Genomic DNA, 27339 nt, shown 5'->3' on the forward strand with positions numbered 1-27339 from the left:
TCAACCATAGGCTTTCAGGCCAAATCTTCTACCCACGAAACATCTTTACTACGCCGCATCTACAACAACCACAAACTCTTCTGGTCCATTATTGCCACCGCCGTCCTCATCATCATCGCCACCATCCTCATCATCGTCTTCGCCTGCACCTCCAAGAAGACCTAAACCATCCGACCACTACCCAAAATAAAACACCACTATCTACCATCTACATTAACTCAACATTATCTTATTTTATTATCTAAATTCAACTTAATCTTATCTAAATATAACATAATCATATGTCAACTTCCTTATCTAAACTTAACTTAATCTAAACTCAATCTTGACTTAACTTAACTCAACTTAATCTAAACTTAACATAATCTTAATCTTGACTTAACATAATCTTATCTAAACTTAACTCAACTTAATCTAAACTCACCTAAACTCAACCCAATACTAAACCCAAACCAAACCCCACCTAATCCAAACTCCAACTAACTCCACCCAAACCTAACCCCACCCAAATCCAATCCAAACTAACCCAAATCCAATCCAAATCTAATAAAAACTTCATTTAAAAAATCTTTCCTTATCGGGTAATCGATCTCCTCACCTCCTAAAACAACCCCAATCCTTCCCAAACTCTACCCAAACCCTTAAAACCCACCCTAAACCCTCTAAAACCCCCATATCTAACCCTACCTATAAATTTGCACATTTTTTATTTTTTAACATGAATAGTGGACACAATAATCCCAATACTTTCTCTTCGGGGTTTAATCAGTCTCCCCTGCAAAATCAATCACCCCTGCAAAATCAAGACCAATCTATCTATAGACAGCCTTATAACTCCAACTCTCTTTACTCTACCCCTTCTAGATACGGTACTGTTGATAATAATGCCCCAATTAAACTCCCACCAAGTACTCCCAATACTTCCCGGGAGACTTATCGTGTTATCAAAGAGAGTACACATACACAATCAGGTACTCCTATGGATCTTATCTCTATTACTGCTATGCCTGTTTATAAAGAGTACTCCTTAGAAGAGTTAAGAGCAGCTGATTATACTGTTAATCGTAAAGGTAATATTCAACGTATACCCCAGTATAACTCTTCTTCTCCTTCTACTTATAATACAACTGGATCTTCAGCCTTTATGAAACAACCGAGTAGTTCTCTTTATAGTAGTACGCCTGGTAGTTCATTTAGTACGGGGTATCAGTCTAAGCCGGAGAGTAGTAGTGGTGGATTTGGAGGGTTTAGTAGTAGTAATAGATTTGGCGGTCAGACTTTTGGTGGTCAGAGTAGTAGTAGTAATTCTTCTTATCTCCCTAGTACATCTAATACTAATCAGGGTAGTAATAATAATACAATGATAAGATCTAGTGGAGGTTTTGGTAGTGGGTTTGGTAATCAAAATACTAGTAATAATCAGACTTTTGGTAATCAAAATCCTAATCAGACTTTTGGTAATCAAAGTAGTGGGTTCTTTTCTACTCCTAATGCATCAACTAGTTCTTTAGGTGGTAGTGGTGGGGGTGGATTTACTGGGGGTAGTAATAGGTTAGGGTTTGGACAGACTCAAGGTGTAAGTAGTAGTACTCAGCCGGGGTACAGTACTGGGTTTGGGCTGGGTAGTTCTAATCAAAATCAAGTAGGTGCTAATCAAAATCAGGTAGGGGTAAATCAAAATCAACTGGGAGTTAATCAAAATACTAATCCTTTTGGTCAACTGAACTCAACTCAACCCAATCAAAATCAAAATCAACTGGGTACTAATCAAAATACTAATCCTTTTGGTCAATTGGGTAATTCTAATCAGGTAGGGATAAATCAAAATCAAAATCAAAATACTAATCCTTTTGGTCAATCTAATCTGAGTGGGTTAGGGAGTGGTAGTAGTACTTCTGGATTTGGACTGAATAATGCAGTGGCTGGTAGTGGTAGTACTAGTGCTTTTAGACCGGCAGTGACTGCTCAGGCTTCGCCTTTTGGTACGCCGACTGGTCAGTCGGGTTTAGGTTTGGGTCAGACTAATCAGTCTTTTGGACTTAATAGTCCTTCACAATTAGGTCAAGATATGAATAAGCCTGTTTTATCTGGATTTTCAACTGGTAATTTGAATCAAAATTCTAATCAAAATCAATCTTTCTTATCTACATCTAAACCAAATGAACAAATTACTAATCAAAATAATACTGGTCTTACTCCTAGTTCTAATCTAAATCCAACTGGTAATTTCTCTTTCAACTCAGCTTTGAATCCTTCTTTAGGCCAGTCCTTATCTAATCAGTCAACTTCTGGTTTTTCTTTATCTAATACTAATCCTTTAGGCTCCGGCTTAGGCTTAGGCTTAGGCAGTACTGCGCTTAATAAACCTGTGGAAACACCCGGTAGTACTACTAATCCTAGCTTAGCTAGTCAGTCTTTTGGTAATACGTCTTTTTCGTTTGGGCAAGTTAAACCTTTAAGTACAACTACAAGTACGACCGGTTCTACTCCTAGTAAAAACAATGATCCTTATCTCTTATCTGCTATCAACTTCAAAGAATGTGATGATTATGAAAAAAGAAAACAAATTGAAGTTCCCCCTCTTATCTTTGAAAAGGCTCCTCGTACAAAAATCAAGTTCAAAACAACGGCTCCTTTTAAATCTCTTTCAGTTGATAAACCTTTAGTTCCAGTTGATCCTAATGAAATTCCTGAAAATGAAATCAATCAGTACTATACTATCCCGCCTTTAGATCAACTTAAACAAATGAAAGATAAGAAAATCAATGGTTTAGTAGTGGGTAAAAAAGGAGCTGGTTATATTGAGTTTAAATGTGAGATAGATTTGAGTGAAGTAGATCTAGATACGATTCCTAATGACGTACAGTTTAGTAAGGGTGGAATTACTATGTATTCTGATAAAGATATTGATGTAGGAGTTGGTCTGAACAATCCGGCTAAGATTGTGCTGGAGAATGTCTTTGCCTACAGTAAGTCAACGGGACTGAGTCTCTTAGGGAAGCGAACGAGTCTTCCGGAGAAGGAAATGCAGGAGTATATCATTAATAAGGCGGCTAGTAATGGCCGAGCACGAATTATCAGTTATAATTATGAAACTGGAGTTCTGGAGTTAGAATGTGATCATTTCTAGATAAATTTGAGTTAATTTTGATTTAAGTTGTGTTTTGTTTGTGTTTTGATTTAAGTTGTGATTTTGATTTTGACTTAAGTTGTGATTTTGATTGTGTCTTATCTAATTGGCTACTATATAACCCAAATACCAACTTAACTTAACTCTACTTAACTCACCCCACCTCAACCTACCCCACCTCACTTTAACCCACCTTACCTCACCTTAACTCATGCAACTACTATCTAAATAAACTTTGTTTTTGATATACATTTCATCTGTTGTTTTGAAATAACTAGATATCCACTTATACTAACTTAACTTAATACTACTAAACATTTATTTAAAATCACTATCAAAGCTATCTTAATCCAACACCAACTCAACTCAACACCAACCTAACACCACCCCACCCCAATACTAACTCAAATGTTATCTTAATTGCTTCTTGACCTTTTGAACTAAGACATCAATTAGGGGGCATTCTTTGGCTAGAGATATGAACTGGGTTGTGCTGGCTACTTCCTCTGTCTCTTCTAGGAACTTAGAAAGACCGTCATTGATCTCATAATCAAATAGTCTTAAAACCTTCCGGTTGATCTCTTGAAAGACTTCATGACGACCTTCCAGTACTTTTTCAAGACTACGAGTGCGAAAGACTATCTCACTTACTAAACTCTCCATCATACTTAGTAAAGAAGGATGTTTTTCTACTACTGGTGCTACTTCTTTCTCCATCCGTAATAAGACATGTCCTTCTGTTTGGCCACGTACTTCTACGTCTTCTAATAAATCTTGTCTTAAGATAGCAAAGTACAAGGCAGGATCATCAGAAAAGATAAAAGGAGAGATAGCAGATGTCTTTTCTAGCACTCCTAAAAACTCTCCTTTCTCGGCTAATAATCTGATCTCTTCTCGTTCAGGTAGGACTGGTACCATCTCAATACTAATCCCAGTTTCACGTTTAAAAGCTCGAGCTGCTTTACTATACCCCTGTTCAGATAAGAATTCCAAAATAACCTTTTGAATTGATTCCTGACTAATTGATAAGCCCAAGAGCTTTTCTTCTATATGCGTGCTTTCTGCATCTACTTCATTGACTACTTCTTCACTTGGCTGGAAGCTTTCCACCTGCATGTAAACAAACCCCAGCCATTTTTTTTATGGATCTACTACCACGAACCAGAACGCGTCCTATGCCTTCTCTTGTTTCTGGTGATTTTATCATCACCACCACAACTTCTTTAGATAAAGACCTTCTTCACCAAATAAATTGGGAAAAAACGGTCTTTGTTGTAGATACGCCCCCTACTGGGTTTATTACACGTATAATTCAAGAATTCCAACAAATCTACCCACAAGCCCACCTTTCCCATCTTGTGGCACCTTCTCCCACCTCACCCGATACTTCCGAACAAAAGACTGATCAAAACCTAAATCAAAACTCAAATCAAAATCAAAACCAAAAGATTAACACCATCCCAAATCCACTCCATTCTATTATTCTTACTTATCAAGATTGGAATTTTTGGCAATCAAAATTACCCATCTACTCCCATTATGTCTTCATTAATATTAACCGGACAGCCGCCAAAGAAAAGATCTTACAAACTATGACTCATCTATCTCACTCCAACTCAACTCACTCCAACTCAACTCAATCTAAACCGGTCTTTTTCTTCTACAGTAATGTTTATAAGCTAGAAAGTATTTCAAAATTACAACAACTATCTTTTAATCGTATTTTGCCTAAAAAGGAAGGATTTGGTCTAGCTCGATCTCTTAGAGCTTTTGGTCGTACTGCTGAAGTTATCTTTGCTGGTCAGCCCCATCTTAAACCTAACGCTTTCTTAGTAGCTTTAGATAGAGACATTACTGTACCTTGCTTAGTTGTAGCTAACTCAGCTACTAGTCTAGATACGGCTGCTGCCACTATCCAACGCCTACCTCTTCTGGCTAACAAAACCACTACCTCTCTACCTGAGTTCGTAGCTAAACGAGCCTGGATTCTTCTACTTACGTATGAAGACTTACCTGGCCTGATTAATGGTCCTTTCTTTGACGATCTTAGATCCTTAGTCCAGTCTCTAGTGGCCTTCGACTGCACCGATAAGATCCGCACAGTCCTAAACATGCACCAACTATCTACCCATGTTTTCTCACTTTGCACCACCCAGGACCGGACTCGCGCCAAATACATGACTCATAGTCTCCCGGATTTTGGTATCAATCTGGAGCCGACCGCCCAACACTTACACGATGAGTTAGACCAATAAACAACTACCCCCTCTTTTTTATTTAGGCCAATGGAGCGACTCTTCCGTATTGAAGACATTCTTGCCTATATTCAGTCGCAGAAACAGAACAATGTAAGTCTAACTCGTCTACTTTCAATTTACTATGAAGCTACCCAAAAGAACTTAGATACTAACGAGCAAACTCTAGAGTTATGGCAAGGATATATCGGACTTTTAGAGAAGAATGGATATGCACATACTGAAATCAGAGAAGTGTACAAGATGTTGAAAAGTAAGTATTGGCGATTTCTTTCTTTCTGGAGTGGTTGGTTGGACTATGAATCAAGATTGCCTTATAGTTGCAGTAAACGGGCTAAAGTAGTTGAAGCAGCTGCTGATATGTTGCAGTATAAAGAGTGTCCTGAGAAGAGTGCTATTCTAAGTTGGGCCCGGGAAAGACAAGTAGGTAGTGCGGATAGTAGTGATACACGGTTACTCTACCCGGAAACACCACGAAGTGTTGGGTATACGATTGAACCGAGTGAGTTCTTAGGGAATGAGCCTTTAGGGATGGGAGGTCTAGGGAGTTGTGGTCGGTCTTTACTGGACCAGGAGAATGTTGGTGGAAATTATCCGACTCAAAATGCTATGTCCGATACAGTGACTATGTGTGGCTCTGTTTTTGATAGTCCTTTAGGTGCAGTTAATCGGGGTAAACCCGGGAGTAGAGTTGATTTAGATATGGAGATAGGTGGGGATTTAGGAGGGGAGACGAATGAAGGGCGTTTAGGTGGGGAGAAAGGTCCAGGATCTCCTAATCATAAGAAGATTACTTTGAATGGTCGGAAACTTAAGATTTTAAGGACTATAGGTAAGGGTGGAAGTGGTAAGGTTTATCAAGTTCTTTCTGATAAGAATGAAGTCTTTGCTTTGAAAAAGATCAAGATACCGGCTGGCCGGGAGAGTGAAGAGATTCATAGTAGTTATGTTAATGAGATTGAGCTTTTGAAACGACTTAAAAAACGGCATGAGATTGTTACACTTAAAGATAGTTATGTAAATCATGATCGGATAGCTATTCTAATGGAACATGGAGATATTGATCTAAGTAGGTTTTTAGAGATAGAAAGAACACGAGTACCGGGTGGGTATCGGTGTAGCCAAGAGAACTATACGATGATTACTCTTTGGGAACAGATGTTACGGGCAGTTAAATGTATTCATGACCACCGGATTGTTCATCGCGATCTTAAGCCGGCTAACTTTTTGTTTGTTAATGGCCGTCTTAAACTCATTGATTTTGGTATCTCAAAAGTAATCAAAAATGATACGACTAATATCATTCGTGAAAAACAGATAGGTACAATTAACTATATGTCTCCTGAAGCCATTATAGAAGGTAAAACTAAAATGGGACGTAGTAGTGATATTTGGTCCTTAGGATGTATTCTTTATGAGATGTACTTTGGCGAGTCGCCTTTTATGCGCTTCAAGAACTTAGTGCAACGTATGCAGAAACTACTTGATGATAAGTATGCGGTTGAGTATCCACTAGAAGAACCGAATGACAATCGGTATCCAGAAGCAGTGGCCGAGATGCAGAAGTGTTTAGTTCGTGAGCCTAGTAAACGGGCTAAGATAGATGATTTGTTAGAAACCGGATTGACTAGTCGGCCGCGTCCCCAGAAGGACACGCATACGTTCAACAAGGAAGAGCTTAAGGCCTTCATTTCCAAAATCATGGATATGAAGTACACTGCACCTACTGAGGAAGCCAAAACAAGAATTGTAGAAAAGATCTCTAGTCTGTACCTTAACAACTAATTGCGTTGGTATTGAGTTGGTATCTGGTTTTACAATAACTGGTTCAGCTAGGCTTAAGATATACTAAAGGCAAATTTCAATTTCAACGACCATCTTGTTCTTATCTTATACTGACATATTCTTATCACATAACATAACTTCATTTCACTCTACTTCACTACACTCCACATAACATAACCAAATAGTAAATACATGCTTTATTAACCAATAAATCGGTTTTAGTAGCATCTATCCTTTGCAGCTAAACTGCTCGGCTACTTTAGTTCAATTTAAACACTACCACTACTGTTATGGGAACAGCCCATTTGGCAGTAGTATGATTAAGGTCCACGCTCCATAATAGCCGATCACGAATAAAGCAGTTTTCTGTTCGGTCGGTTGTCTTGAACACAACCGGATGGCCACAAACTTCGTATTACCTCTTCCAATAGGAGGAAGAAGTTTAAGTTGATACGACTCGCCAACTACATTCGCTCTGTAGCAAATGTTCATGGCTAGTAGTAGTATGAAAGCACTGTTCGCCAAATAATTCAGCAACTAAACAGTCATTCGCCTTAGGCTAACTCGTCTTCTGAACTGATAAATATACTTATCGAGGCCGATTAAAACCGACCTGTCTTCCAACTAATTCTCCTCCAGCAATGTAAAGCTTCCACCGTCCTTCCAGGAGTCTAGTTCTCTCTAGATTTGTCAGGTCTAAATACCCTAGTCTCCCAAGTGTACTAAACCAATCCGATCGAATGGCCACTAGCTGATCCCACTAGTAACCGGATAGCACTTGTCGCTATGATTCTTTCGAACTACTTCAGCCACTCTTTTCCAGAGCGATCCTACTCCCGGCCACTTAAGAATGACAAGTCATATCTACACACTAAATCTGTTCGTCCATCTCAGCATAACCACTTTCTAATATTCACTGACTGTCTGCATCTTACAGTCCTGTAACAACCAACTTCCGTATGCTCCTTCAACCGGCTATTATCACCAGTACAAAGGTCCTTCCAGCCCAACTCAGCCCAGGATTTGTTAATTCCACTAATACTACCTTACCCCGAGATAAACCCAAGGCAAATAGACAAACCCAAGTAGTTATCCGATCACTAGCTTTCATATAATACATCCCAAAACAGAGCCAGACTTAAAGCCATCAGCCATTACACACTTCCCTGAAACATCAGGCCCGTCCTCTTTACAGAGCCCAACAGATACATTCCAAAGGCTTACCAAAGAAGCCTCAATACATTTTGTATCTGGCCGGCTTCATCCTAGGCCCTTACGCCTCCGAAGCTCCCAACCCCCTCGCCTCTCCTTAAATACACCACCCAATACATCCCAATCCAGCCAAATAACACGTCACTCCCTAATTAAACCCCCACACATTCCAGCCCCATCTAATTATCCTATCCAATTCAACCCAATCCCAACTTAATCTAAACCAAACTCAATCTAAACACAATCCAAACATAATCTAAACGCAATCTAAACCAAACACAATCTAAACTTAATTTAAATCTAAACACAACATAAACTCAAAAACAACTACTTTCAATTTCATTTAATTCTAAACTAAACTAAACTAACCCAAACTAAACTTAATTCCAATTAGACATTAAAGTAGTTCCTAAAATCAACACAACACAACTCAACTCAACACAACACCAACACAACACAACACCAATCTAATATACACACTCTATTAAAGACATTCTTTGAGACGAACACAAGTTAGTATTTATTTAAGTAAATAAGGGTGAATGAGGATGACGTCATAATGAATTGGTATTGAGTAGTAGTCGTATGACAGCACTATAATTAAGCAAATCAAACCCAACTAAATCCAACACCAAACAACAACTCAATCCAAATACTAACCCCAATCCAAAACCAACACAAACCCAAACCTAACCTAACCCAACACAAACCCAATCTAATCTCAACTTAAATCAACCTAAATCAACACAACCTAAACCAAACACAAACTAAACTTAAACACTATTTACTTACTAGAAAGCCTTCTTTTTATCAGCATTCTTACCCCGAGTAGTCCGTTCAGCATTGATATTAGCATCACAAGCTACTATCTTTACTCGATCGGCCCGAACTAACTCATCATTGATAGTCATAACAAAGTTTTTAACTACAAATGTCCAAACATCGGCAAAGTTCTTATAATTGATAATCGAAGCTTTAAAACTCATCTTATTATGAACATTCCGATTGAATACTAAATAAACTGCATTATCAAACATCTCTAGTAGAGCATTTCCTTGTTGAGGAGTAATTATTTGTGAATTAATCTTCTCTTCGATTGTGTCTTGAAATGCTTTGCCGATATTACTTTCACGATAGAGTTGGTACATCTAACTCTGAAAATAAAATTGCTTTTAAAGCGTATCATGTTGTCTTTCTGGCCGATTGAGTTGAATAATTGGGTTGATTTAACCGATAGTGATAAGGGTGTCTTTAAACGGATAAATAAGGTTGAATGGGGTGGGGTTGGGTTGGAATGTGATGAGTTAGATAGTGGGAAGGGTGGAATGAGTGATAGGAAGACGTACTTTGTTTTGAATGGTCGGCAGTATAATGTAGTGACTGGGGAACATGAAGGTAGACGAGGTTGTGATGAGTGGATGGGGAAGGTGGGAGAAGATGGGATGGATGTGTTTGGGCGTAAGGAGTCGGCGGTGGGACGGACGGAAGTATTGTTTGAAGGACGGCGGACTGTAGTGCGAGTATGGATTAAAGGCCTGGGGGTGAGTAGGGGTTTGCAGAGTTGGTTGCCGGGTGATTCGGTTTTGGTGAAGGTGTCTAATAGTAAGGATCGGGTGCAGGGATTATTGGCATACTTGGGATGGAAGGGAGAGAAATGGATTGAGTACCGGAAAGTGCACATACGTACGGGTCGAGTAGTGATGAGTTATAGTGGACGACTTGATGATTGTTTGCGGCACTGTTTGGACTTGACTTCATTGCCATCTAAGTACATGCTTTATAGATTGGGACAGTTGGCGGGGCCGGAGTCTCGGGCTAAGTTAGAGTACTTGGCCTCACGGGCTGGAAGTAAGGATTATTTTGGCCTGGGTAAGAATTGGAATGATCTTTATGATCTGGTGGTCGGATTGGAAGTGAAACTAGATTTGGAAACTTTATTGGAATTAAGTGAAGAGATTCGACCGCGGGCCTTTTCAGTACTGAGTTTGAATGCAGCTGAGGATGAAGTTGAGTTCTTGTGCGGAGTAGTGGAGAAGGAGGCGTATGGTGAGAAGCGGTACGGACATGCTTCCTTATTCGTGCTGAATATGATAGCTGGTGCAGCTGCTGGTCGGACAGACCTGAATTATGGGGCGGGACTTATTATGAACACTATCCATAAGCCCAATAGGCTCATGCAAATACAAGCCGGAAATGCATTGCTGATTGGAATTGGAACGGGTGTAGCCCCTTTTATCTCGTTTATGGCCCGGAAAGAGGAAAGGGAGTTTGTGCTGGTTTATGGATGTCGGTCAAGGAAGGAGAGTATTCTGCATAGTTTGGGTATAGTGAGTGGAGATGGAGAAGAGTCTAGTTTAGTTGGGGCTCGTGAGTTCTTTTCGAGTAAGTACCAGACACGTATCTTGATTGTTTATTCACAAGAGAACAGTTGTCTTAGATTGGACCAGTTTTTGATTAACAACACAGAAAGAATCAATGATTTAATTAGTAATTTATGCCCGGATACTAAATTGGGTTATATCTGCGGCAACAAAGGGGCACGCAAAGCAATCTGCACGTACATCACCCAAACACATCCCAAAATGAGACTCTATGTTGACGATTGGGTTTAGTAGTGGGTTGGTAGTGGAGTGGTAGTGGATTAGTAGTGGAGTGGTAGTATTAAGCTGGTCTTATTGCTAGTGCTTATGTAGTGAGCTACTATCAAAATTAGATACGTGTCTAGGAATAGTGACAGCTATACAGTACTGCCGCACACTATTACGTGCCATAACCATTACTATGGACTAGCCCAATTCGGACAGACTACTTAGAAAGCCACTAGGAGAATAAACCGCAGTGGAACCAACTATAATGGACAGACCAGTATTCTTGGCAATCTCGCGGATTTCAGAGATTTCGGCAATACACACCCCGCCAATAAAGAAGATAATGATCGGGCGTTTTTCAGTAGATGTAGTATGGGCTGGGGCCCGGAAGACAAATTCACGTTTACGCAAGGAATGGCCCGATAAATTCTCTCTAGTTTCAGGTAAAGAGATATCAAAATGAGTACATGCCTTTTTGTTCTTACTGATGATAGCTGTTAGCACGTCATGAATAATGGGGGTGTACCGAGCAATTGGAATGGGCCGTTTAGTAAGTGGAATAGCTGCTCGACCTTTTAAATGCTTTTTGGCCTTCTCCCAGCACTCGACTTCTTTCTTGCTAATATGGCCTTGAGTTAATAAAGTCTTCTCCTCATTGCGCTGTAATGAGCCCATGTTAGCCAGAAGTAGGAAGTACAGCCGCGTCTTCTCTTCTTTAGTCAGCCGAGCCGTCTCTAAGACCCGGAAGAACTCTTTTGTTGCTACTTTCTTGTATGTACTACCAGCGGCATCCTTACCGGTAGCAATGCCCTGTTCTACTTCAGCGACTTGTTTGATCTCATGAGTATTGAAGTAGTTCACACAACGTTCAAGTAGACCCATTAGAGCCTTAATTTCTTTCAACGTCTTAGTCTGGGAGGGCAGTTCCTGAATGGCTTTAACCAACCGCTTGATATTTGTTTTGCTCTCCTTCTCATTGGACTTAGTTGCATCCTTGATTAGATCGGATAAAATTTCATGAGTCTTCACCAATTGCGTATTCCGAACACTTTCCCAAACCGTATGGCTCTCACTCATTTCAATCCTTGCCTCCTCATCACTTTCGCCCTCACCATCCCCACCACCCTCACTCTCTCCTTTCTTCCGACCATTAAGATCCACTACATACCCAGGACCGCCCAAACCCAAATCCCACAAGAGACTCTCAAAAGTAAACCAGTGCAACAAAGGCGTATTCAAATCAATACCTCGTTCTATCACAACTAACTTCCCTGGACCGGTCGTATCAATCCGTTCAACCACTTTCTTAGTAACTTTCCCAACTCCCACCGGCGTACATTGGGCCTTCACTGTCCGACACAATCCCTGCAACTTATCAGCCACTTCCAAGGCATACCTCTCCTTATCAAGATAAAAGTTACTTCCTACTGTCAACTGAAACACATCACTACACAGCGGTAAGAAATCAAAATTAACCGCCTTACAAGTAAAGTGCAAAGACTCGCCCTTACTCTGTCTTTTCTCCACCTTCTTAGCCACCTCGTCCAAAACCTGCTGGGCCTTCTTCTCAATTGGCCCCATACTCACCACATACACACTACTGTACATCTTCTTCCCAAAGTCTTTTTGAATAGTCTTGGCCGCACCCACACTCATCTTAACAAAGTAAACCACCGAAAAGTCCGCCGCAGCCTGTCGCTCTTCCTCAATCCGCTCAATCATCGCAATGTTCTGCGAAAGCACTTCACTCATCGGCAAAGCATAATGAAGTAAATGTGCCGTATCATGATCAATCACTAAAACCCGCCACTCCTTATGCGCAGCACCCAAGCGCAGAACATGTTTCTTAATCCGGTCTCCCACAATGTCAACCAAATTCATCCCAAATAAAACCCACAACCTGCTAAAAACCAATCTTAACTATCAAAACCAAGATAATCAGTCCCAGACAGTCGCGATCAGACCACGAAACTCTACGCTAAGCCTAAATACACCGTCAGAACCCCCAATCTCCCCCTAATTCCATCTAATTCTAACCCAATGGTATAAATTTAGTTTTGTTTTTGTTGTGTAATGGAGTCGATTTCACTAGTTCCAGCTATTGAGAATCTTCTGCAGCATCCCGATAAGGAAAAGAAAGCAGAAGGCTTAGATTTGATTTCACAAAACATTGGCCTAGTTGGAGGGTTCTTATCCGATGTAATTCCGCATCTAAAGCCTGAAGATCACCCAGAAAAAGCCGAATATGTTCATTTATTGCTGTCCATGGTTTGTTTCTACACCCAGCGCTACAATGAGTCCGTCAACCATGCAATCTTAGCTAAAGATGTCTGGCATAGTGCAGCTAAGGATCACGATAAGTCTGTAAGCCTATACTTTGAAGAATCACGCCATCGTTTGATTAGGAGGTACATTGAAACAGCTAAGGAAGAAAGGAACGAAGAACTTTCTCAGTTTATACAGGAATTAGCTGCCCAGGAAAGTCCTAATAGTTACTCTTTACTAGGTCTCTTCCTAGTAACTAAGGACTTGGCGGCGATTGAAAGGTTTCTGCGTAGTGGAGCACACGTTCTGGAAGAGTCTTTGGCTCCTGAGTTCATTATTGAAGGGGCTAAGCGCGAACGGTTCTATCGGCAATTACTGAGTGTTCTAGCTAGTATTTGGGAGGAGAGTCCTAAGGAAACCTATTCTTTGGTCTTTTTTAAGGCTTTAGCTGATGCCTACTTAGTCAATCGTAGTGAAGATAAGTTAGTCGCTTTGATTAACTATCTGGCGGAACGGCGTAAGGAAGCGGCTTTGTTTGTGGCTTTCTTAGTGCATGATAAATCGCCTGTCTTATCACAACGTATTGCTGGACAGGCGAAAGATGCCCAAGCCCATGCTCTACTTACGGGTAAGTTCCAATCAGAAGTCTACCAGCGATTCTTAACCGATAAGAACAACATTAGTTTTAGTTTACTTTCCGATCTATCAAAATCACAAAGTTCTAAACTATCAATGAATCATATGTCATTGAGTTTCTGCAATGGGTTTATGAGTGGGAAAACGTGCAATGATACTTACTTGCGTAAGAATTTAGAGTGGATGAAACAGGCTAAGAACTGGTCTAAATTTGTAGTGGCATCGTCCTTTGGTATGATTCATACGGATAGTGAGGATCCATTTGAAGTACTCAGACACTACTTGCCAATGGCTTCAATTGTTGATACGGAGAAGGACGATCCAGAAAGTGGCGGGGCTTTGTTTGCTTTGGGTTTGATTGCAGTGAACTCACCAACTATTGCTGATAGTTTCTTAGGGTCTTTCTTTGATGCCGAGTCGAAAAGCAGCCGGAGTAATGTCTTGTATGGAGCCTGTCTGGGTTTGGGTCTAACCCGACTGGGCACAGCTGATACTGAGACAATCAACAAATTCAAAAACATTCTTTATTCCGATAATGTCACTGTTTCTGAAGCCGCTGCTTATGCCATTGGTCTAACTACAGCTGGTAATTTTGATCTGGATTTAGCCCGGGAAGTTTTGACTTATGCCCGGGATACTGAGCACGAGAAGATTTCACGAGCAGTTGGAGTGGGCGTAGCCCTAAAGTGCATTGGGATAGCTTCTTCTGAACCTCCCCAGGCCTTTTCCCAACTACTGGATGAACTGCTTGGTGATATCAATCCAATCATTAGATACTCAGGTGTACTTTCCTTTGGAGCGGCGTACGTAGGTACTGGTGATTTAAGTGCAGTTAGGAAACTCTTATCGGTGATTAGTACAGACTCTTCTGAGGATGTCAAGCGAATTGCTGTCTTTGCCATTGGTCTGATCTTATCTGATCAGTCGGGCTCTGGGTGCTTGCTAGAAGAGGATAAGACCAGTGAACTATGCTCAGTGCTGGAGCCTTTGGCCCAAAGTCATTCGGCTTATGTACGGGCGGGTGTAGCTTTAACTCTAGGTATGTTCCAAGTCGGTTCTGGGTGCAAGAAGTCCTTAGCTTTGATTGAAACGCTTATGTACGATACGACGACTTATGTCCGGCAACATGCTAGTATTGGGGCCGGCTTCTTACTTATGCAGCTGAACATTCGTGATGACCCAGTCTTTAAGCGCGTGATTGAGCACATGCACAGTATGACCAGACGGAAGAGTGAAAGTGGAGCAGCTCGGTTTGGAGCTTTACTAGGCCGAGCTATTCTTGATGCCTGTGGACGCAATGGAACCATTAGTATCTATGGGATGTCAAGAGATATTTCAGTTAAAAGTGTATGTGGGGCCATTCTTTTCTCGCAGTACTGGTACTGGTACCCGGTTGTACCTTTTATTACGTTGTGTATGCGGCCGACTTTACTGCTGGCGGCAGATACGAATCTTAATATCTTGGAGGACTTCCAGGTTGAGGTGGAAGGACCCAGTACGCCTTTCAAGATGGAGTCTGTTCTGCCTAATGAGCATGCCAAGTCGCACAAGAAGTTCAAGATTATTCCTCTGGCGGGTGAAAAGCCACAGGAAGAGGTTAAGGAGGAGGAGAAAGAAGTAGTGGTGGAGGTAGAGGAAAAGTCGCATGTGGTTAAGAACAACGAGCGGTTTACTACTTTACAGCAGAAACGGTCCGGTTTAGCCGATCAGCCTTCTATTCTTTTCTTCCCAGCGGCATCGCAATCTAATCCGGCTAACAATCAATAAAATGTGCTAGTGAGCTTACAGTTGCTATACGTTATGTTACTATGCGTTAGATTATTATACGTTAGATTATTATGTTATTATAAGTTGTTATACGTTAGACTATTATGTTATCATGTTGTTATACGTTAGATTATTATGTTATTATAAGTTGTTATACGTTAGATTATTATGCTATTATAAGTTGTTATACGTTAGATTATTATGTTATTATAAGTTGTTATACGTTAGATTATTATGTTATTATACGTTAGATTGTTATGGTATTATAAGTTATTATGGTATTATAAGTTATTATGTTATTATAAGTTGTTATAAGTTGAAAGTTAAGCTAGTATTGGGTTAGTGCTGGACTGTTTATTGTTCCTTGAGACTGTTCAGAACGAATTTCAGATCTATCTTATGAATTCGATAATAAGTAAAAGGAGTCATAAACTCATCGAAGGGCATCCATACTTGTTCGCGATCGGCGTCGTAGCAAAAGACACCCCAGGGCTGGATAAGAATGCGCATGTAGTCCTGAGTGAAGAAAACTCCTAGTCGGTTGGGGGATTGCTGAAACCTAACCGGATACTGTGGGGGCCTTCTCTCCGCCGATAATAAGTCGTCATCATCAGAGTCCTCATTCTCATCAGAATCCTCGCTATCATCGGGGTCTTGGGTTTGGTTGGTGGGAAGTGCAAGGTAGGAGAGAGTATAGACTGGTGGGTAGCCGGGGTTGTCGTCGGAATCATCAAGAGCTGTGGTCGGATTCGAGCCGACTGGGGAGTTGTTCTTATTGTCATTGTCATTGTCGTTGTCATTGCCGTTCTTATGCTTGTGTTTAGTAGTGGATAATGGGGTCGCGTCGGAGTCATCGGAGGTGGTTGGGGGCTCAGTCTGAATATCATCGGAACATTCATCGGCTATTAACTCTCCTGAAACGCCTAGATCCAGTACACCGTCGATATAAGGCGTATATTCTGCTGGCCTCGCTGAGAATGTGTGGTTTGGTTGTGGTGGTGGTCGATCAGCTAAGAATGCGGCCTGGAGCTCATTAAGCTTACTCAAGGTATTAGGATCAAGTGGGTCGGAATTGCCGCTGGATTCAGATTCAGACTTAGTTTCACATGCTAATTCACTCGAGTTATTATTGCCGGATTTAGATTCGAATTCAGATTCAGATTCGGATTTGTCATTGATTTCGCATTCTAGTTTATCCATGTTATTGGGGTCGTATTCGGATAATCCTAGTTCGGCCTTCATAAAAGAAGCCAAGAGTTGATAATAGTTGTTTAGGGGTGGTGAGATCAGTAATGGGTCATCCGGTTCCGGAGTTAGTGCAGGAGTAGTGGTTGGTGATACAGAGTTAGTGAGAGGCTGAGTGGACTGCACGTCTCCATCAATGGCCGCTAAACTAGGATCAGCGCCGGGGCTGTTCTCATCAACCTTCGTATTCAAAGGCGGGGGGAGGTTTGGAGTACTAGATAAACTAAAGATGTGGTCCTGCCCATTGCTGGCCAGATACAGAACGTCTACTTGGCAAATAGGACTTTGTTGGATACCTTGAGTGCTGGCTGGCTGTGTGATAGGAATGGCCATTTCCTTTTCCAGTAGGAGAACAAGAGCGTCTTCCACAAACCTTTTCTGCTGGTTTATTACCTCTATATTGTATTCTAGTCGTGGAATGCCTCGGCTAAGTAACGCGTTAATAGCAGCTAAATCAAAAACTGAGACTTGGGTTAGTGTGGGAAATTCTTGATACTTGCCAAACTGGGCAGCCGTTGCGGTAGTAATGAGTGAAATAAGCTCTTGATAGACATCATGTAAGACACTGTGCGCTTGTGTTTGGTGTAGGATATTGATGGCCTCGAGATATTCAGGTGGGTTCTTTTCCTCGCGATACTTGTTGAATTTCTTGCTCAACAGAATCTCAATTGCCCAACGGTAATCATCTAGCTGTTCAAGCTTCGTGTTGATTTCTTGCAGAGTCTCTCTATCAAACCCACACAATTCCTGATAATTCTTGTAAAAGGTATAGATGTTTCTTATTATACCGCTTAAGATCAAGTAGCAGTCCTGGTTCTCAAGAATTAACTCCCTAAGCCGATCGCAAAGGTAAAGAATGTCAATCGGCTGCTGGCAATACGGGCTCATGTCTTCAGAAACTATTTGACTAACATCATTCCAATTCATGACATTCCCTTTCGAATCTATTGATTCTAATAGTCCCGAATTGTGTAGCCAATGTGACGTTATCTGTTTTAAAAATCGCACTCTACTTACCACCCAGATCTTATTTACACCGCGATACTGGCCTAAACACATCTCAATTCTAAACAGCTCATAAACCAGAAGCTCTCCTTGTGTGTAGCTCTCTTGCTGATCTAAAGTTTCTGACCCACTTAGCCATCTCTTATACTTATCTCGCCATTCTTTTAGCACTTGACTGAAACAGTCCAAGACCTCCAGGTGACTTTGAAGGCTTATCCATATTCGCGCTAACTTTGCAGCGCCAATATTGTCAATAAGCACTATTTTCTTTATCTGGCTGTTCTTTTGCTTATCAGCAACCTTCTGCTTGTTTTCGCTTTGGCTGCTTTTCGTTTGATTATTCACGTCATTAGGATTATCTTTCTGATTTCTCTTGTCATTAGTACTAGCAGCTTTCTCACCCACATCCTTATCCCCTTCCTCTTTTTCTAGTAAACCCAGCAATACACCTCGACACCACACTAGCCATTCGAGGTCATCTGCCAGTAATAATCCAATAAATCCATCTTCTAACCCGTTAATCTTCTTTTCCAGCCAATCTAAGTCTTGCGCTAGATCTTTCTTCAAACACTCCTGCACTTCTTTCCTTGCCGCCCAAACAACTTCTACTGACCACTCCTGTTCAGTGGTATCATCCTGTTCATTTAAATGCTGCGGCACTACAGCCACTTCTCCCTCAGACCCCTGAACACATATCCCTTGTTCCATAAGCCATCCTAGCACACACCAGAAGTACAGCCATCGAGTAGTTCCAAAACCATACATTCTCTATCTACTTTTTAATTTTGGCCCAGATATCATTACCAAAATATTGTTTAATCAAACCTCACCCATCCCCACACTTAAATTAAACTCAACAAAAACATACCCAACCCAAGACCAGCATAAAAACCTACCCTAAACCCAAGATAAGCAAACAAAACACTCCACAATTCTTATCTCTATGTGTAAATGTTTTTTTTGCTCCCATGACGTCATGCTCCTCTGAGATAGTTGTTCGCTTTTCTAACGTACTTCAAAATGAACAAGAATCCCTAAAATTGCGATTTAGAGCCCTTTTTGCCCTTCGTAATATTGGGTGTGATCTGTCCGTTACTGAAATAGCCAAGGCATTCACTACTACTTCGATTCTTCTTAAACATGAACTAGCTTATGTCTTAGGCCAGATGCAAAACCCCACCGCTCTGCCCATTTTAGCCGACGTCCTTAAGAATCAAGACGAGAACGAAATAGTTCGGCATGAAGCAGCTGAGGCCATTGCCACTTTTGGCGATCTCAACTACGAGCCACTCCTTCGACACTATGCTTCAATCGAAAATGCACAAAGTCGAGCTGTTGCTGAAACATGTCAAATTGGTGCCGATCTTATTATTAAAGGTGGGGCTAAAGAGTCTCTTTATGGGTCCTTTGATCCGGCCCTTCCTTTGGCTGAAGAGAGTATTCCTCGTTTGGCCGAGATCTATCTTGATACTAGCCTGCCACTTTATGAAAGATACGCGGCCATGTTCAAACTACGAGATATCGGCACGGAAGAAACTGTAGAAATTCTAGCACAGGGGTTTGATTCAGAGAACCGGTCTGACTTGTTTGAGCATGAAATTGCATTTGTCTTTGGTCAGATGTCTCATCCGGCTTCAGCTAAGCATCTTGCTCGGGTTCTAGCTGATGAAAGCCGGCATGAAATGGTACGCCATGAATGTGCTGAAGCTTTAGGATCTATTGATACCCCAGAAGCTACTAAGGCGCTTTTGCTTTTCAAGGATGTTCCCAATCGCATCATCCGAGAGAGTGTTGAGATTGGCCTTGATATTCAGGACTACAAATTCTCTGATCCCACCCTAGAGTATACCATTAACAATTTAGCCCCTCAGTAAGTGGGTTGTTAGGCCCTAAAACATTCTACCTCAATATTAGTATGTTATTAGATTGCAATAAGAACAATAAAGATGGTATTTCAAATTAACAATGAGATGGTAGTTGTGCTGTTCTTAAGAGGGTGTTTTATTGGGGTTGTATTCATGGCATTTTAAGAGTAGCTTATTATTAGGATTTGGGCTAGATCTAGTTTGGCTGTGGATACTTTTGATCTTTACAGTTAGGTGGTTTTCTGTAGTGTCTATTTAGTATGAGTACTTAAATGATGTGAATTGGGTGGGAGTCGTCATAATTTGGTGTTTTTGTGAGGTCAGAGTATAGATCATCTAGGTTTCTATAGGCAATGTAGAAGTAGATGTGGTCATCTTTAAATGCCATGTCTTTAAGCCCTTTGTGGCTCTCTGTGGCGGAGGTGTGACTTCCTTTAGCCGCGACAAAGCTAGACAAAGGAACACTTATCAGTCGATGTATACTATCATCAAACACATCTGCCCGTTTGCATAGTGTGCATCGAGTTAATTTGCTATCGTAGGCCTGTGCAGCAGCTACACACCTACTACAGATCATATGTGTGCACTTGAGATAGCAAAATGTTATGGGGTAGTGCTCACTGTTAAATTCAAGTTGCTTATTCTCGAGGGTGTCCCCTTCCTTTGGATTCTTATCATTTGAATCCACACAAATACCTTCATGGCAAACCGGGCATATAATATCACTTGGAGTTTTCTGGTTGGCAGTGATATCATTTATGATCATTTTGAAAGATGCCTTGGTGAGAGCTTGTTCAGGCAAGAGTGTCTTAATTTGGTCAATGCAAGTTAAAAGACGGAATACTGTTTTAGAAGCTATTGCTGTAAATTCAGGGGTAGTATTAGAGACTGTCAGCAGCCAACTCTTATGATAGAGATGGATTGGTAGTTTGATCGGTGCGATGTTTGCGGTTGCGCTCTCTATTTGAATAAGCTCAAGAGAATCTAAATCCCAAACCCAATAGTTGCGCGAGGTCATTGCATTCTGTTCAGTTTCTGACACACTAACGTTTACTAGTCGCAAGATGATTAATGCTTTGAATCGGCAGGCCGTCCAGCGGACACTATCCACTAAAGCTGTCTCGGTTAATGACTCTTTGCCGCTGAACATTAATACTAGCTCCTCAACTGTTAGGTTTGGGCCCAGATGGCTTTGGCTTGGTTGTTTTGCTTGGCAGCCGACCCAATCTGATTGTAAGGCCTGTAGAGTGATGCCATAAAGAGTAAGCTTTCTGCCAAGTATCATGGATCGCGTGGGTTTGGCGTTAGTTGGTGTCTTGGTAATGTAGTCCTTAAATAGCATAGCTGAGGGCTGAATACCAAAGTCCCAAAGCGCAGATATGGCTTTGGTGGGTATATCAAAATCGGCATTGTCCAATGATAAAAAGAGCTTGTCTAGATTAAGGCTTTGCATTTCTCTGCCTTCTGCTTTGGCTATATCGATGTATTTGAATAGTGATAAGTTTTTGATTTGGTCTGGTTGTTGGTAGTGCACAACCTCTTCTAGCCCAGTGAAGTCATTGAGCACGAGTTTTGAAATGTTACGGCCTATTGGGTGCGAAAGAAGCTGCGCAATATCAAGGTTTGTGAATCCATGGTTCAGAATATAGACTTCGGTTGTGTTGCACAGGTCATAATGCCCGAATATCCAGTAGAGAATATCATCATCAACGTTCTCTAATACCACAACATCCATGTTGAGCTTGTATCTAGGGGAGTTGGCGGTTTCGGCCTGTAGAGTGCTCAAGCTAAACTTGCTAGTTGTTTGGTTGCCATCACGAACATTCGATATGTGCATCTTTTGTCCAGTGATGTTCTGAAATAGACATAGAAAATTAGCGCAATTGATGGCCTGTCCTTCACGTGGAGTTGGATTGCCAATGATGTTGAGCAACGTGTAGTATATATTCTGGCAGAAGTACAAGCGATGGTTTTGTATGTAATTATCAGCCCATTCTGTTAATAGCTCATAGTCGAGCTGGATGTCAACTTTCTTTCGCGGGCTCCAGTTAGGTTCGCTGAGCTTATCACCACAGCACATAATGCCTTCTTCCTTCACCTCGGCTACTACTTCCTTCGATAAAGCATTCACCGCGAAAAACATATCGATGGTGTCCTTCAGATCAGTTCGTTGGCCCTCATATTGGACCTGCGTTTCATCAACCGAGATGCCATACTTAGAGTAAGCTTCCTTGCTATAGAGATATCTGTAGTAGCCATAACCGTCGCATGGCATATATTCAGAGATTTTGGACGTGACTGTTTTAGCAAAGATATGAGGCTGGATTTGCGTTTGTTCTTGGAAATGGTCAATCATTGTTTGGATAGCGCATTCGTTTGTATACCACAGTATAATAGCATGAACATTGATTTTGGGCTTATTGGGTTTGCACAAGTGCTGAAAGGTTTCCCAATTTGTCTCTAGAGCCAGCATTGGATGTTTGTCAACCGCATTCTTAAGCCCTGTTAGCGTTAGTTCCTTGCTATTAGATTCTTCAATAACAATCTTGGCACATTGTGGCGGAGATGTTTGGAGAACGCTAAGATTAATTTCAGCTACTTTGGGTAGATCTAAAAACAAGATAGTGTAGTCGTTTGCTAGAGGCAACTTACTAAGGAGATGGGCGGACTTAAATTCTTCATCCATCAAGCAAACACTTGAAAATCGCCGGTGCAAAACAATACCACTATCTAACAAGTGTGCAAGATTGTTACTTCTTTGGCTTGAAAAGTTAAGCTGACATTCCAAGGTATAATTAGCATGTTCAAGCGTGTTTGTGGCCTCGTCTAAACAAACGCGTAAACACACATCTTTTGTCTCTTTGTCAATGTTCGAGAAGGTTATTCCTTTCTTCCACAAAACCTCCATTTCTTTACAATCAACTATATGAATAACTCGAGTTAGAATCTGAAGGCTCTCTTGATAGACGTCCCCTTTTGGCCATAATACCTCAATAACAACTCTCGGGCACTTAATAATAGCAATCGTTCTTAGCGCAGCTAAAACTGTCTTAAGAAAACTCTCATCGTTCAGTTTAGGTGATGTAAACACAATGTACTTGTCTGTGGTCTCTATCATATAATAGGGCGTATTGTCTAATGGGTTGAATGGGCCTAGGCTTGGATTTAGTGCTGGGCCATTCTTAGATGTGAGTTTCTTTTGCAAGTTTGGAACATAAGCCGTAACCTGCAATTTAACGGTCGAACTACCAAATGCAAAGCCAATCATTCTCAAGGTTCTAGTCATCTCATTTTGACTTTGCTGTGATACTTCAGTTGTTCTACTCATATCATCTACTCCACTAACACTACTCAACCAGACCAACACATGACATAGTACCAAGCCAATCCAAGATCTGGTCGTTTTAATGTGCCACGGTTTGGTTAATCTAACGGTTATCACACTGCTCTCGTTCATAACCCAAACAATCAAGATGTTCTAAATAGGTCGCGATGGCCAATCAGTACACCTAACCAGCCGTTACTTAAAAACCAACCGGCTTCAACTAGTACAAACCCAATCAATCGCAATACTAACCCAATCAATCGCAATACTAACCCAACTTTACACACATATCATCTACTACCCTTTTATATAATAACATCATCGTATCAGAGTAGGCCACACATATATTCGCAGTCAATAATATGGAAGAAGCAGCAGCCCCAATATGTTATAATTGTTTACTAATCTAATGCAATACCAACCTAATCTAGCACAATTTATTCGTAGCTAACTCAAATGACATGAATTGGATTAGATTTGTCATAGGATGGCACTCTTTTGTGCATAGTGGCAATATCAGTTGGTTGTCTATCTGCGACATACAAATAAACGTGACCATCAACCCAGGCCTGGCTATCTAGCCATTTGTTGTCAGCCTCAGATACTTTGGCGCCTGAATTGAAGAAGCCAAAGCCATTTCGAGGAACACGGATAAGACGGTAGATATTATTCTTGAATACTAATGGCTTTCGACACATATGGCATATCGGGGAGGTTTTCTCCAAAAGCTTGACCACGCATCTATTACAACAACGATGCCTGCACGAGAAGTAGCAAAGTGTTGTCACGGAGTTGTTAGCTTGCAATGGATTTCTCCATAACCATCCTTGATTTGGCTCGTCGTAGGTGTAGCAAATCTTGCACATATTAGCATCTTCCTCCTCTTCCTCCTCTTCCTCCTCTTCCTCATCTTCCTCATCTTCCTCATCTTCCTCATCGTGCTTTTTGTTTCCATTGCTTTCATTGTTTGCCGTAAGCTCGCGTTCAATATGGTGGAAGGTTGCCTCAGGATTGATGTGCTTGTTAGTAAGCTCACTAAGATCGCCTACATTCTTAGCAAGCCACTCTAACACGGTAGATAATGTCACAATGGCAATGGATTCTGGACATGGAACTTCTGACATGAGAACATGACGATATGGCCGGCTTAGCAGTTCAATAAATGAGTTGTTTAAATTTGGATCGAGCAGTTGAATGTTGTTGAGTGCTGGCAGCCCGCGGAATAGGTAGTTGCGCGAAGCTATTATCCTCCGTTCTTTCTTTGATGCCTTAGCATTTATCAGTTGCAATTTGATCACGTTTTCAAATCGACAGGCCACCCAGTTGATAATATCCACTAAGGTGAATTCGGTTAGTTTGTGCCGCTTGTGGAAGTTTAGGGACAACTCCGTGATATGCGGGTTTTTGACCGGGGTTTCTGCTTCGGATGGATTTTGACTTTGGACCTGAGCTTGACACTTAGCTATATCTGCTTTTAAGGCCTCAATCGTGATGCCATAAAGCACTAGTACATTCGTATCCTGTATTGCTGACATATTGGCGAAATAGTTATCGAGAGTGCTATTCGTTAGCAGCTCAATGCCGTAGGATCGAATTGTAGATAGGGCTGGGTCGGATTCATCAACACCAATGCCGTCCGTGTACAAGACCAACATATTTAGATGAAGGTCGTCCACTGATTGGTTGCACTGCAGGAAATCTTCCACGTATTTGAACAACGAAAAGCCTTTGATTTGATCTCGCCGGTTATAACGCACAATCTCATTTAGGTTAGCCAGATCATTGAGCACAAGCTTTGTGTCTATCGGGCCTAGTGAGAAGGAAAGAAGCTGAACGATAGCCAGATTCTTAAATGCCTGGTTCAAAATATGCAGTTCATTTAGCTTGACAATATTATAACGTCCAAACATCCTATAAATAATGGCCTCATCAACATTGTCTAATATCAAAGTATCGAGATCAAGGGTGTATCGGGGGAATTGGGTCGTTTCTTCCTTCAGAGTGACTAAATCAAACTTGCTCGTGGTTTTTCTCTTATCACGAATATTCGAAATGCATAGCTTTTGGCCTCTGATGGATTCCAATAGATCAAGAAGCTGCATACACTGCTTAACCTGGTCTGGGTTTGGTTTCTTATCGCCAATGATGTTAAGTGTTTTGTAGGTTAAGTTCTGACAGAATCGCCCAGCTATACGATGTTCCTCGCGACTCTCAAGTCGAAGTTTTAAGAGCTTGTTGTCCATTTTAATGTCAACTGTCTCTGGAAGTGACCAATTGGGTTGATTGAGACGGTCACCACAACACACAATATTTTGATCATCAGCTTCTGTTGCCACCCGACTTGGTATTGCTCCGATAATAGAGAATTGAGATATGGTCCTTATAAAGTCTTTTCGCTTGGGGCTATAAGAGACCTTAATTGCACCAATTTTGATTCCGTGTTTAAGCATGTTGCCGGTTGTGTAAATCGCCGCATTATTGGCAGCGAGATTACATGGCGTATCGGGGCCAAACTCGAAACGAATGTTGTACGCAAAAACTCGAAGGTCATATTGCTTCTCTTGTTGATAGAATTCAAGTAACTCTTGGTGGGTATTTGAAACAGAATCGGGAACCCAAATAGTGTGAACGATAATTGGATTAGCATTGTTTTTGACCAAATACTGAAGGGTTCGCCAGGGCATATTTAGAGTTAGGTGGGGGTGTCGAACAACAGAATTGTCAAGTCCAGCAAGTGTTAATTCTAGGCGCCATTTGTCTCGGAATTCAATTGCTTGACATCTGTGAAAAGAGTCATGGAGAATTGAGAAGTCAATGGAAACTATTTGGGGTAGACGCTCAAAAGCAAGAGTGTAGCCGTCTAATAGTCTAAGTTGGCTAAGATAAGACATGTTTTTGAATTCCAGACCTTCTAGAACTACCGCCGCAGCTGGTCGCAGCAAGATAAACTCGCTGTTTATCAGATCTGGAAGCCCACTAGAGATCGCGGTTAAAAAAGTAATCTGGAGCGCCGATTCGTAGTCAGCATGTTCGACAGTATTCCGTGCTTCGTCGTTATAGCTAAGTAGGTCCGTTCTATTGGCATTTTCGTTCCGTTTTATATTCCGACCAGGGAAAATCCTCAACTTTTCACAATCAATCATATTGATAACTCGCGTTAGAATTTTCATATTGATCTCGTGATGGTTTGGGTTAGACACTCTAAACTCCACATCGGCAGAGTCTGCTTGAATTTTGGCGATCTTTCTTAGCATAGTCAAAGCCTTTGAGGCCTCTATGTCATCAGAATAGTAAGGCAAGTTAAATGTGATGTGGATATCTGGTGGATACTCTACCACATACTCAGGCGTGTTTGAAAGTACATTTGAATTCAGGGTAGGCTTACTGGTGTTAGGAGGAATATAGGGTTTAGTTCGGAGCTCTTCCGGATGCAGGTGAGTTGTAAAGCCAATCAACTTCAAGTTTTGGGCCACCTCAGCAAGAAGTGGCGGCACCCATTGAAGTATTAGATCCATTTCATACGTATTGCTGGTATTATGCCATGGTTGACTCATTGGCATGTCAACACTATCAACACCAGCCAGTAAAATCAGAAAAACGCCCAGACCAACTACCCAAGATCTAACCGCTCTAGCGCTACAAATCTTAATCCATCTAAGGGCAATCACTTTTGAGCCGAACATAATTAGAAAAATTACTAAAATTCGAGTAATATAATGTCCCAAAAAGGAAATATCAGCAAATTTTATCAAACCATGTGGAGGGCCAAAAATATTCCCCCGGTAAATCTCCAAAAAACGAAATTAAAGCCCGAGATTGCGGATTCCGAGGCTGGCGAGGCAGAATACAATAAAGATGCTTTATTTGAAAATCTAACAACTACTAGTTTAAAACATACACGGACAAACTATACTAACTCGAGTTCGCACTAGTTTGCGAATGTTTTGAAAGTGGCTATCAACCCAAAAGAGAGATAGATACTTTCAGGTCTTTCGCTCTCTTCCTTTCTTATCTGAAAGTGCTTTAAAGTAACAAAATCTCCTTTTATTGTCCAATTCTTATCTCTTATCATATTCTATGATATAAACAGATTTAGTATAATCGTTAACAAGAGGCCTTGATTTGCACTACCTAATACCAACCCACTGCTTAGCAATATGTTGTTCGGATCGATGTTTAGCAGTAATTCATCTTGATCTATGCCTAACAATAATCAATACTAACCACACGTACACCTCTTTACTCAAGTGTATGTGCCAGC

The 27339-nt window shown here is 41.1% G+C and overlaps 12 protein-coding genes across 12 annotated transcripts; 6 read left to right on the top strand and 6 right to left on the bottom strand.

Annotated features, from left to right (window-relative positions):
- Nucleotides 1–718: 718 nt before the first annotated feature.
- Nucleotides 719–3130, top strand: NEHOM01_1499 (uncharacterized protein; the record flags this gene model as incomplete). The annotated part of the gene is made up of 1 exon (XM_051490377.1): nt 719–3130. One exon carries the CDS (start codon nt 719–721, stop codon nt 3128–3130), a length of 2412 nt encoding a protein of 803 aa, XP_051346337.1.
- A 411-nt stretch (nt 3131–3541) lies between these two features.
- Nucleotides 3542–4246, bottom strand: NEHOM01_1500 (glucose-induced degradation protein 8; the record flags this gene model as incomplete). Its single annotated transcript, XM_051490378.1, has 1 exon — nt 3542–4246. One exon carries the CDS (start codon nt 4244–4246, stop codon nt 3542–3544), a length of 705 nt encoding a protein of 234 aa, XP_051346338.1.
- Nucleotides 4247–4272: 26 nt separating this feature from the next.
- On the top strand, nt 4273–5385 carry NEHOM01_1501 (uncharacterized protein; the record flags this gene model as incomplete). The annotated part of the gene is made up of 1 exon (XM_051490379.1): nt 4273–5385. One exon carries the CDS (start codon nt 4273–4275, stop codon nt 5383–5385), a length of 1113 nt encoding a protein of 370 aa, XP_051346339.1.
- A 30-nt stretch (nt 5386–5415) lies between these two features.
- Nucleotides 5416–7170, top strand: NEHOM01_1502 (serine/threonine-protein kinase TTK/MPS1; the record flags this gene model as incomplete). Its single annotated transcript, XM_051490380.1, has 1 exon — nt 5416–7170. The coding sequence occupies one exon, from the start codon at nt 5416–5418 to the stop codon at nt 7168–7170; it is 1755 nt and encodes a 584-aa protein (XP_051346340.1).
- Nucleotides 7171–9173: 2003 nt separating this feature from the next.
- Nucleotides 9174–9530, bottom strand: NEHOM01_1503 (transcription initiation factor TFIIA small subunit; the record flags this gene model as incomplete). The annotated part of the gene is made up of 1 exon (XM_051490381.1): nt 9174–9530. The coding sequence occupies one exon, from the start codon at nt 9528–9530 to the stop codon at nt 9174–9176; it is 357 nt and encodes a 118-aa protein (XP_051346341.1).
- A 36-nt stretch (nt 9531–9566) lies between these two features.
- On the top strand, nt 9567–10994 carry NEHOM01_1504 (uncharacterized protein; the record flags this gene model as incomplete). The annotated part of the gene is made up of 1 exon (XM_051490382.1): nt 9567–10994. The coding sequence occupies one exon, from the start codon at nt 9567–9569 to the stop codon at nt 10992–10994; it is 1428 nt and encodes a 475-aa protein (XP_051346342.1).
- Nucleotides 10995–11168: 174 nt separating this feature from the next.
- On the bottom strand, nt 11169–12851 carry NEHOM01_1505 (uncharacterized protein; the record flags this gene model as incomplete). The annotated part of the gene is made up of 1 exon (XM_051490383.1): nt 11169–12851. The coding sequence occupies one exon, from the start codon at nt 12849–12851 to the stop codon at nt 11169–11171; it is 1683 nt and encodes a 560-aa protein (XP_051346343.1).
- Nucleotides 12852–13043: 192 nt separating this feature from the next.
- On the top strand, nt 13044–15638 carry NEHOM01_1506 (26S proteasome regulatory subunit N2; the record flags this gene model as incomplete). Its single annotated transcript, XM_051490384.1, has 1 exon — nt 13044–15638. One exon carries the CDS (start codon nt 13044–13046, stop codon nt 15636–15638), a length of 2595 nt encoding a protein of 864 aa, XP_051346344.1.
- Nucleotides 15639–15992: 354 nt separating this feature from the next.
- Nucleotides 15993–18653, bottom strand: NEHOM01_1507 (uncharacterized protein; the record flags this gene model as incomplete). The annotated part of the gene is made up of 1 exon (XM_051490385.1): nt 15993–18653. The coding sequence occupies one exon, from the start codon at nt 18651–18653 to the stop codon at nt 15993–15995; it is 2661 nt and encodes an 886-aa protein (XP_051346345.1).
- Nucleotides 18654–18856: 203 nt separating this feature from the next.
- NEHOM01_1508 (deoxyhypusine monooxygenase) lies at nt 18857–19762 on the top strand (the record flags this gene model as incomplete). The annotated part of the gene is made up of 1 exon (XM_051490386.1): nt 18857–19762. The coding sequence occupies one exon, from the start codon at nt 18857–18859 to the stop codon at nt 19760–19762; it is 906 nt and encodes a 301-aa protein (XP_051346346.1).
- A 259-nt stretch (nt 19763–20021) lies between these two features.
- Nucleotides 20022–23210, bottom strand: NEHOM01_1509 (uncharacterized protein; the record flags this gene model as incomplete). Its single annotated transcript, XM_051490387.1, has 1 exon — nt 20022–23210. One exon carries the CDS (start codon nt 23208–23210, stop codon nt 20022–20024), a length of 3189 nt encoding a protein of 1062 aa, XP_051346347.1.
- A 320-nt stretch (nt 23211–23530) lies between these two features.
- NEHOM01_1510 (uncharacterized protein) lies at nt 23531–26761 on the bottom strand (the record flags this gene model as incomplete). Its single annotated transcript, XM_051490388.1, has 1 exon — nt 23531–26761. One exon carries the CDS (start codon nt 26759–26761, stop codon nt 23531–23533), a length of 3231 nt encoding a protein of 1076 aa, XP_051346348.1.
- Nucleotides 26762–27339: the final 578 nt, after the last annotated feature.

The sequence above is a fragment of the Nematocida homosporus genome, assembly GCF_024244095.1.
Source record: "Nematocida homosporus strain JUm1504 chromosome Unknown 4494, whole genome shotgun sequence".
In the NCBI taxonomy this organism is placed as follows: domain Eukaryota; kingdom Fungi; phylum Microsporidia; genus Nematocida; species Nematocida homosporus.